This window comes from Ochotona princeps, chromosome 2 (assembly GCF_030435755.1).
Source record: "Ochotona princeps isolate mOchPri1 chromosome 2, mOchPri1.hap1, whole genome shotgun sequence".
NCBI lineage: Eukaryota > Metazoa > Chordata > Mammalia > Lagomorpha > Ochotonidae > Ochotona > Ochotona princeps.
In genome coordinates this window covers 24111421-24122604 of record NC_080833.1, presented here as the reverse complement: position 1 = coordinate 24122604, position 11184 = coordinate 24111421, and the positions used below count along the sequence as shown (strand labels likewise).

At 50.8% G+C, this 11184-nt stretch overlaps 1 protein-coding gene across 2 annotated transcripts in view; it reads right to left on the bottom strand.

Annotated features, from left to right (window-relative positions):
• Window positions 1-312: 312 nt before the first annotated feature.
• The window catches only part of AZIN2 (antizyme inhibitor 2), a 22575-nt gene continuing 11703 nt past the window's right edge, over window positions 313-11184 (bottom strand). For both annotated transcript variants that reach the window (XM_058673957.1, NM_001293732.1), the window contains 6 exon segments: window positions 11099-11184; window positions 10302-10467; window positions 8270-8432; window positions 6984-7096; window positions 2396-2610; window positions 313-663 (listed from right to left, as the gene is read on the bottom strand). The exon segment at window positions 11099-11184 is cut by the window's right edge. In XM_058673957.1, the coding sequence (XP_058529940.1) occupies window positions 525-663; window positions 2396-2610; window positions 6984-7096; window positions 8270-8432; window positions 10302-10467; window positions 11099-11184 (882 nt within the window). In that variant the 3' untranslated portion in view covers window positions 313-524.

The window sequence follows — 11184 nt, the reverse complement described above, 5'->3', positions numbered from 1 at the left end:
CCACATCGGGGCTCAGGAGTGTGGTCAAGGCTGAAGGCAAGGGCATGGGTGTGTGCCAGCAAGGTAGGAAAGGCTCACCTGGGGCCTTGCCCAGGCCACTTCATGAACTGAACTGCTCCATGCCACTGGAGTATTAAAAAATCTAAATATTTATTTGCTTCATATTTACAAAGGGAAGAAAGAGACAGAAGGAGAGCCCTGTAATGTCCTCCCTCTTCCCCCACACGTGCATGCACACACACACACACACACACACACACACACCCCTGACTGATTAGGCCCCTTGCGCTGCACAGGAGGCGGACACGGCCAGAAGGGACAGGATTTATGTTGCATACTTCAACTACAGCGAGTGTAAGACTGGTCCTATATACAGGGCAGAAACTACGGATGGAGCGTGGGGGCGGCACAGCAAACACCACTGTCCTGGCCACAGGGTGCTGCTCTGCACGCCGCCTGCCCCACCTCTCCCAGAGGCATTGCTGGGGCCCCGCTGGAGTTCTCCGGGGGGGAACGGGGCCCGCTCACATGATGCTCGCCGGGGTGAAGACAGGGCCCACACACAGGGTGTCAGCGATCTCCCAGCCACAGGACAGAGGCTTGCACATGCCCTCGGCGTCCTCCTCCTGGTCTGCAGGCAGCAGCTGCCCTCGTAGTGCTTCCCTAGGGGCGAGAAGGGAGAGAAGGGTAAAGTGAAAAGATGTCCCAGGTCAGGCCTGGTAGCTGGACTTGGTAGCAACTTGGTGTGTTGCATTCTCTGCATTGCACACCCCTGGCCTCACTGGATCCCAGCATGAAACCTGAGGAGGCAGACGGGGTCAGGCCCAGGGGACAGATACATGTTTCCTGGTCACAGAGCAGCCACCTCCCTGGTCACCTGTGTCTGTCTTTGACCTTGCGAAACCCACAGACTAGCTTGAGTGCTCTTTCCAACTGCCGTGCAGGCCACATCTCACAGCCACTTTCGAATCCATCTCAGCCTTCAAGGCAGTCCCAGAGTTAGCTCCAGTTTCCTCTCTGGTCAGTTTCCTCACTGAATCCTCAGTGCTCGGTCCCGCCCACCTGGGATGGAGGCCACACCCTTCGGCTGGCCGGCTCCCACCTCCTCAGCGATTGAGAGCTTGGAGCTCCCAATGGGAGCAGTAGCACAGGTCGAACCTCCCTAATCCAAAATGCTCCAAAATTCAAAGCTTTCTGAGTGTCTGCATGAGGCAGGAAGTGGCAAATGTCCCTCCATGAACCTTTCTTCACATCCAAAATTACTTAAAATATTGTATAAAACCACCAACAGGCTATAGTATAAGATGTACATGCATGGCGCTAGGGCTGCGACACAGCAAGTAAGGCAGCAACTTGTAGTGCTGGCATCCCATGGGATGCCAGTTCGAGTCCCAGCTGCTCCATCTCTGATACAGCTCTCTGTTAAGGCACCTGAGAAAGCAGTGGAGAATGGCCCAAGTCCTTGAGCCCCTGCACCCATGTGGGAGACCAGATGAAGCGTCTAGCTTCAGCCTGGTCCAGCCCTGGCCAATGCAGCCATCTGCAGAATGAACCAGCAGATGGAAGCTCTCTTTTTCTCTCTCTCCTCTCTTTCCCTCGCTCTCTCCCCCTGCCTCTGCCTATGCCTCTCTGTGACTCTGCCTCTCAAATAGATAAATACATCTTTTTAAAAACATATACATTGGGCCCGGCGGCGTGGCCTAGCGGCTAAAGTCCTCGCCTTGAAAGCCCCAGGATCCCATATGGGAGCCGGTTCTAATCCCGGCAGCTCCACTTCCCATCCAGCTTCCTGCTTGTGGCCTGGGAAAGCAGGAGAGGACGGCCCAATGCATTGGGACCCTGCACCCGCGTGGGAGACCTGGAAGAGGTTCCTGGTTCCCGGCTTCGGATCGGCATAGCACTGGCCACTGCGCTCACTTGGGGAGTGAATCATCGGATGGAAGATCTTCTTCTCTGTCTCTCCTTTCTGCATATCTGACTTTGTAATAAAAATAAATAAATCTTTAAAAAAATGTATATACAGATTAGATGATGAATGAATGGATTCTGTTTTGATTGGGATTGCATCCCCAAGATACCTCATTCTACACATACATATTAATGTCTGAAAACCCCATAGAAACCAAAATGTAATATCCAGCTGGCTCTACACATTTCAGGCAGGAGACTCGTGAACTGAATTGCAAGTGCCCGTCTACTGCTCTCTCTCTCTCACGGGGCTGTGGTGCCTCTGGGGACACTCAGCCTTGCTCATGGCCATAGCCAGAGACCAAGTCCAGGCCTTGTCCAGGCTGATGGCTGCTTGTCAGGTGGAATCACACAGAAGCAGGGCAACAAATGTCAGCTTGCCCTGGCTGCTTCTGCTCAGCATGGCCCCTGCCCCCCTAGTTCTTACCAAGCCACCCGGGACATGGTGTAGGTGATGCGACAGGCCTGGGTCCCCTTGTGGAAGGAACCCGTGCCGACAGTGTAGGCGCCCATGTTGTCAAAGACCAGCCAGTCCCCTACGTGTAGTTGCGGCAGCCACAGGCCCTCAGCCACGCAGTCGTAGCCATCGGCCGCTGGGCCCCACAGACTGCTGCTGTACAGGGGCTGCTCCGTGGGTGGTTTCTGTGGGAGACAGGGAGGCCCATGTCAGTGCTCCAGGACATACCACAGCCTCGGCACTCTCTCCCTCCCTAGCTTTTCATGGATCCCAAGGCTGAAGGCAGGCTGAGCTTCCCAGCCTGGCAATGAAGGCCCTCTCACTTCTCTACAGTTGTCATCTCTTCTGGAAAGTTACAATGCCTTATCTTCAACCACACACCTGCTAGCTGTGTGACTACAGGCAACACCCTCAGTTTACTCATCTGTAAAATGGGAAGGATAGCATCCACCTGAGTGAGTTGGTCTGAAGAGGACATTTAGAAATACATGGCACAAAGCAAAGGTGAGGTAAATGGCAAATGCCTTATTGTCACTGCATTTGTGTGTTTCACTCTTCACTGGCCACTTGCAGACTCCCAAGGGTCCACACTGTCCACATTGTCACAGCCCTCCTCCACCCTCGATCCCAGCTCCAGCTCCTGTGACTAGCTGGGGCGGGGGCATGCTCTCTCTCCCGGGAAGATCTCCCAGAGCCCCTCATTCCTTGCCAGGCCAAGGAGCAAGTGGCAGAATTACCCAAGTCCCTGCCTATGAAGTTCCTGGTAGTTTTTTTGCCCATATTCCTAATTTTCTTAAGATTCTTTCAAGGAGTCTTTAAAAAATTTAGCAAGAAATGGAATTAAAGGGGCTCGGCGGCATGGCCTGGTGGCTAAGGTCCTCGCCTTGATCCCATATGACCGCTGGTTCTAATCCCGGCGGCTCCACTTCCTCTCTGTCTCTCTTCCTCTCGGTGTATCTGACTTTGTAATAAAAATAAAAATAAATCTTTAAAAAAAAAAAAAGAAATGGAATTAAAATTAAATTTATTCTGGCACAAAACATTTTTGAAATTCATGCAAAACTTCTTTATAACACACATTTCCATGAATGTTTTGAAGACAGGGACTTCAAACCTGCTTTGCCACAAAATAAACTCACTCTTTAGTTCCACTTTCTATAAAACTTAAAGTATTCTTACACATTCCATATTTTAAGATTTTTTTTTCCTGTTTAAGGTCAAATAGATGCTCTTTTATGTATTTATATATACTGTTGTCATGGATCCAGTTTCATTTCTTGTATATGGACAACTGGTCGCCCAACATCATACATTGAGCAATTCCCAATGATCTGCTCTGCCAATCCTGTCACACCTAAGCTGTGCAGCAGGTGTTGCGAGGCAGAAGGTTAAGCCATTGTCTAGAAGGCCTGCATCCCGTATCAGAGTGCCTGATTTAAGTCGACACATCTATACTTTTTTTTATTACTTTATTTGAAAGTCAAAGTTGCAGAGACAGAAGGAAAGAGAGAGAGCTTCCATCTGCTGGCCCATTCCCCAATAGCCAAGTGGCCAGGGCTGAACCAAAGCCAGGAGCTAGGAGCTTCGCCGAGTCTCCCAAGTGAGTGGAGGGGCCTGAAGATCTGAACCATCTTCTACTGCTTTCCCAGGCACATAAGCTGGGAGCTGGACGGTAAGTGGAGCAGCTGGGATTTGAACTGATGCTCCTATAGGATGCCAAGGTTGCAGGTGATGGCTTAACTCGTGGTGCCACGATGCCAGCCTCTACCCTGCACTTTTGACCCAGCTTCCTGCTAAGGCAGTAGAGGATGGTGTTAAGTACTTGTGTCCCTGTCAACCATGTGGGAGGCCTAGGTGGAGTTTCTGTTTCCTGGCAAAGCCCCGGCTTCTGCAGGCATTTGGGGCATGAAACGGAAGTTGGAAAATCTCTCATCTTTCAAACAAACCAATCTTTAAAAAAAAAAAAAAAAAGGCAGGTTTCCAGTATACGGGCTTTTCTGTGTTCACAACTCTGTTTCCATGGTGTGTTTTTTCTATTTCATGCTTTGGTGTTGGTAAGAAGAATGTGACGAGCCATGCACACCTCTCTCCTAACTTCTCAGTGCGTGGGTATAAAATGGTTCCTGGCAGTCTCTTTGGATGCTTTGTGTTTCTGTAGCATCAACTGTAACACCTGTTCTTTTATTTGTAATTCTGTTCAGGGCACCTCTTTTTTCTTAGTCTAGACCTATATTTGATTAAGTGCCAATGCAATCCATTCCAAGCCTAGTCACCTTTTCAAGCAAAAATACCAGGATAAAACAGAAGCACCACAATCTGCTCTCCACATGAAATGCGGTGATCAAAGGTTACACCCTTTGGTCTACAAAGATTCCCACCAAACTCCCATGATACTTGCTCCCTCTGGGTCTCTCTCTTCACCCCACCATACCTCGATGTATGAATGACTCACACACACGTGTTGAATTTATACCTTAAATCTTTATCATGTTTGATCACACAATAAACATTTAAAATGATTAGATGGTAGGGCTGACATGATGGCTCAATTGGCTAATCCTCTACCTGCAAGCTCCGGCATCCCATATAGGTGCCAGTTCGTGCCCTGGCTGCTCCACTTCCCACCCAGCTCCCTGCTTATGGACTGGAAAAGCAGTGGATCCAGCACTCATGTGGAATACCTATAGGGGGCTCCTGGCTCCTGGCTTCAGTTCAGCTCAGTGCCAGCTGCGATGGCCACTTGGAGAGTGAACCAGCAGATAGATCTTTCTGTCTTTCCTTCTTTCTGTAAATCTGCCTTTCCAATAAAAAAAATAATTCTTTTAAAAAATGGTTATATGGTAGAAATCGACCCAACATGTCAGCATTTGAAGAAAACCATATGTTCGGGACCCAGCGCGGTGTGGCCTAGCGGCTAAAGTCCTCGCCTTGAACGCGCCGGGATCCCATATGGGCGCCGGTTCTAATCCCAGCAGCACTGCTTCCCATCCAGCTCCCGGCTTGTGGCCTGGGAAAGCAGTCGAGGACGGCCCAAAACCTTGGGACCCTGCACCCGCGTAGGAGACCTGGAAGAGCTCCTGGCTCCTGGCTCCAGATCGGCGCAGCACCGGCCATTGTGGTCACTTGGGGAGTGAATCATCAGACAGGAGATCTTTCTCTCTGTCTCTCCTCCTCTCTGTATAGCTGACTTTGCAATAAAAATAAATAAAATCTTAAAAAGAAAACCACATGTTCACAATGCATCATTTTTTTAAAAAACAATGTGCAATATTCTACTTTAGCAGGAATAAAAGGGTGGAGGGATCAGTGAATTGTTTTATTTTACTGTTCAAGCTAAAATTTCTCCAATACATACCCTGTTTGTAAAAGACAAAACTTACATATAAAATAAGGGGAATATAGATGCTGCAGGACACGGAAGAGAGCTGCGTTTCCTCATATTCATTGCAGCACGCTTAATTAAGACATGTGATTGAGTTTGGAAACTTCAATGGGGAAAAAAACCAGAACCATGATACTAAACTAAATCAACGGACTGAAAAAACTGTATTAAATACAATCTTATATACACATACCTACAAATGCAAACCCAGAGTAGGTGAACAGAGGATTTAAAAGGCATTAACACCCAAGGGAATAAGGAAATAAAATGCTGTATGGACGCCAAAGACCTACCGATGAAGGCGGTACAGAGGGAAACCACTTCAGACAAGGCAGCCAACAAGACACAGAGCATAGTGAGCAAGGCCTGTGGGCCTACTGGGTGTTGGGAGCAGCTGGGAACTGGACACTCATCCAAGCTTTCAGGGAAACGACTTGGCAAGACGCACCCAAAGGCCAAGGGATACACAGGACTTTTTACCCAGGAATCCTGACCTAGAGACTCAGCCTAAGGAAATAATGGTTTAAGAGCGAAAACACTTTATGTATGTGACTCAAACCAGCCAGGCAGAGAGATGAGCAGAGAGTGTTCTAGATAGAGGGAGTGAGTATTCAGAGAAGCATGAGTAAGAATTTAAAAAAATTAATGATGGTGCAATATTTAATGATGGAGCAATTTTACAAGCAGGCAACGATTTGACAGAAAAGCAATTCAGAGCTTTCTCCGTGGCACCAGACAATCAAAGATGAGTGGGACATGAACCCCATTCCCAAAGGGCTCACAGTCCACACTTAATCAGCATTAACTATGTGACCCTGAGCAATGTACTTTACCTGCTTTAGCCTCCAGCTTCTCAGCCATGCAATGGGGCAACAGTGTCTACCTTACGGGATTATTGCACAAACCAGGAAACCAAATGGGCAACTGCTAGAATGAGGTTGGCTGAAATGCTACAGGCTTGTCCAATGGCCGTGGTCAAGGAGTAGGGAGAGGCATGCAAGAGGGACACTTCAGCGTGCAACAAAGCCTAGTCACAGAACGATACAATCCCAATATTACAGAAGAAAAAAAGTCTAACACATTTTAAAAACATAAAAAGGCATCATGTTCAAAGTCCCCTTGAAGGGTGTTGATGGAGGGTAAGAACCTTTCTCATCTTCACTGTGGGTGGCTCACCTTCTGCAGGATGGGGGTGGGGCAGACGTTGTCGAACAGGACCGAATTGAAGATCCCATACACGCCATCAGCAAGGTGGTACACGATGGTCTTGGGGGTGGGACCATTTTCCTCTGCGGGGAGGGCAAAGGTCAGGGGTAACACCAGAGGACTCTGAAGGGGCTGGGAGCAGGGAGCTGGCACAGCTGTGGCGCCCGCAAGGAGGACAGGTTCGTGCAACCACAGGGCCGTCCCTTCTTCATCCATAGGGCGGGTCTCGCTCAAAGAGGCACCAATAGCCTTGGTATGTCATGGACATCCATGTCATTAGCAGGGGTCACAGCTATGCTGGGAACATGTATTCTTGCAGTCAGGCAACCCAGCCAGGGACACAGGCCCCCACCTACACCTGAACCCCTAGTTGTGCCCTCTAGAATAGGCAGGAGAGTAGCTCCCACCCCCAAATCTAAGACTCCAAGGGGTGAAGCCATTGGCACAGGGGCATGCTATAGTTCTGTGGATGAGCTGGAAAGAGGGGCAGGGGTGCTGGCTGGACACAACTCTCCAGCTCTGTAACAGGAGGAACGGCATCCCTACACCCCACACAGCATGGCCACGCCTGGACCCGCCTCCCACCCCCGCCATGTGAGCTCTCCTTGGGGAAGAGCTCTCAGTTCTCCGACAGGGAAGCCCATGCAGTAGAGGGAAGCCCCAAGGCCAGAGTCCCTCACAGGAACCCCCTGCAAAGTCAGGAAAAAGCCTGGATGTGGTCAATGTGGACACAGAAGCTCTGAGTCAGCCCAGCCTGAACTTGAACCCCAGCACTGCCTCCTTCTCAGCTGTGTGGCCATAGGCCAATGACTCAACCCCCCTGCCTCTAGCTGTCATCTACAATGTGGTCCCAGTCATCGTTTTTATCATGTTCTGCGCAAGAGCCTGCCCTTTGGCAGGAAGACAGACATGGTGCCAAACGCAGGTCCGCCCACTTCCTAGCTATGGAGCAATTCACTCCACTTCCCTTTGGTTCTCAGTGTCCTCATCTGTGAAATGAGGCCAACAAAGCATCTATTCCCGCCCCCACCCCAGGTTGCTATGAACTCAGTCTCAAAATAAAAATGCTTAGGATAAAAGATGTTGACTACAAATCTTGGGGAGAGGGAAAGTTGATGGTCAATTTCCTGGAAGCAAGGACTCCCTATTCCATGTTCTACCCTGCCACCCTAGCACAGGACCTAGGGTGCCCAGCCAGCCACTGTCACTGCCAACTTCAGAGGAGAATGGGGCTCCACTGGCCACCTGGCACCTACCTTCCCTGCCGGGCTGATCCAGAAGAACCTCCTTCTTGGCGATGATGCTGACCGCCACGGTGAAGGCAGAGGTCACGTAGTAACGGCCCAGCTCAGCAAGGATGTCCACGCCACAGCCCTCTGGGAAGTACAGGTCCAAGGCTGAGTTGATCACAGAAGCCATCTGGGGGGCATAGTTCCGTGTTGCCAAGGTGGGGTTTGTGCTGAATGCTTGCTCCAGCTCTCTCCACAGCTTCGGTGACTTCAGGGCCTGGCACCTGCCAAGGGCTCAGCAGGTGACCATGTCAGCCAGAATGTAGGAAGGCACGGGCTGCCAGAGACCCTCAGCCCTCAGACACCCCACCCCACCCCACCAGGACAGGGCGCTCTTCCTATAACGCTTGGCACTCAGATTCCAGAAGCCCAGTGTGTCTCTTTCCGTTATAATTCAAAGAACACAGAAAGGAAAAAGGAGCTCAACTTCACCTCTGATTCTGTCACTTAGCAGAGGTGGGGAACGTGCGGCCTACAGGCTGTAGAAGGACTGGCAACAGTGGTCCTTGGCAGAAAAAAAGAAAAAGTTCCCCAGCCCTAAAGGTGAACCTAACCTTTGTTAATTGTTGGAGTAGCACTTTCAATTCTGTTTTCAAATCACACAATAATATTGTATAAGACCTATGTATACATTTTTTTTTTGACTGAGAGAGGAAGAATTCTATCACCTGCTAAATCATTGCCCCAGCTGGCTGCAACATCTAGAAGTTATCCAGGCCACAGCCATCAGTCTGGGACTCCCTCTGGGTCTACCATCTGAATGGCAGGGACACATGGAGTTGAGCCATCATCCTCTGTTTTCCCAAGGGAATAAGCAAGGAGCTGGACCAAAAACGGCACAGCTAGGACTCTAACTGTTGCTCCAATATGGTAGGCTGAAGTCATCATTAGTGGTTTAACCCACTATAAAATAACACCAGCACCATACTCCCCTAAAAAAAAAACCAAAAAACTTTTAAAATTATAAGCAGAGGGACTGACATTACGGGCCAGCAGGGTAAGCCACTGGCGCCTCATATTAGAGCACCAGTTAGAGTCCCGGCTGCTTCACTTCCAGTCTAGCGCCCTCCTCTTGGGAAGGCAACAGAAGATGATGGCTACTTGTTTGGGCCTCTGACACCCACACAGGAGACCCAGCGAAGCTCCAGGCTCCGGGCTTCAGGCCAGCCCAGCCCTGGCCATTGTGGCCATTTAGAGAGACAACCAGCAGATGGAAGATATCTTTCTCTCTCTCTCTGCCTCTCCCTCTCTCACTTGCTTCCCAATAAATGTTTTAAAGATGATAAAGATAATGGGGATGTGGATTTGTAAGAATCAGTTTTACTCAACAGATCTGTAAATGACCTCTCACAAAAGTCAAGGTTTTCATCACCAGATTGCACCATAGTTTCACTGATCCTGAGCATTACATGGGCCAGGGACACCCATGACCTTCTGTTACAAACAAGGCTGCAACACTCATTCTCGAGGCTAAATCTTCCAGCCTGTCTGGAATTACCACCTTAGGGTCAATTGCCGGAGCAGGCCTGTTCAGAGAAGAAGCGACACCTAGTGGTTGTTGGAGGGATTGCCATGGCATATTTTTCTTGGCGTCATCTCACAGATGGGAAGGTGACAGGTGATCCAGGCTCTGACCCAAGGTTTCTTTGGCCTTTCCCTGCCTTCTCCCATGATTTCTCACCTGCCCGTGTGAGGGGGAACAGGGCATACTCGACCCCTCCTAGAGCCCTGTGACATATGCAAATGCAGGAAGTTAGGTGTAAGAACTGGAGTCAGGCAGTCAGTGGGGTGGCAGGCATTGCCGTGGACTCAGGAAGTGAGCGGCCTCTTTGGGCTTCAGCTTGCTCAGCAGCAGCACGAGGTGAGGCAGTGAGACGAACCAAGGATAGCACAGGACACACACGACCATCATGTGTCTGCCCCCACAATCCCTACACCCTCTCTGCCCCTCACTGTCACCCCAAAGAGACCAACAAGTTGCCCCGGGACCCAGGGTTACCTCTTCGAATCTCACTTTGGCCCCCTCTATGCCAGGGAAGCCACCGCCGAGGTCAAGTATGTGCATCCTGTGGCCCAGCTCAGAGCCCATTTCAAACACCAGCCGGGCGTCCGCGATGGACTGGGCGTAGGCCTGAGGGTCGGGACAGCCACTGCCGATGTGGAAACTGGGGAAGGAGGAGAGGGCCTTGGCTCACCTGCCTGGCTCCGGGCACCACCACACTGTGCCCACTTTACAGAGGCACTGACTGAGGCGCCAAGGGCCTTGGTGCATGTGAGGAGTGGAGAGGAAAGAGACCCCCAGGTCTCTTGGTACTTGGCCCTCCTCCCAAGCCCTCTGTGTTACCCCAGGAAGTGACCCTTCCAGATGAGGCTCAGAATCCCAGGATCTGGACACGCCTCCCAGTCAGGGCTGTGGCCTGTAGGAGGTACTCGGTCTACCCAGGGAGGCTGAACCATCAAGTACTGACTGATCGACGCTAAACTCTGGACCATTTGTGTCACTTGTGCCTAAGCCTGCAAGGAAAGCCACAGACCACGGCTGTGGCCCGGGAGCTGGCAAAAGGCCCTGGAAGCCAGGTCCCCAGATAGCAGCTCCCGGGGTGAGGCACTGAGAGGACTGTGCATCAGGGAAGGGAACATTCCAATCCTGAAGGGCCTCTCCAGCAGCCGAATTCCAGGCCCAGAAGCGGCTTTGGGGAAGGCCTCAGACTGAAGAAGATCTGCTCTGGGGAAAGAGAAGCCATGGGCCTGGCCTGGCACGGGGTGATGGGTAGTTATGGGGTCCCCGGTGCTCACCTCACCCCCACCACCTCCACGTGGCTCTTCTTGGCATTTTCCAACAGGTGTCTGCAGGACGTCAGTGCTGCTCCAAACTTGAGGCT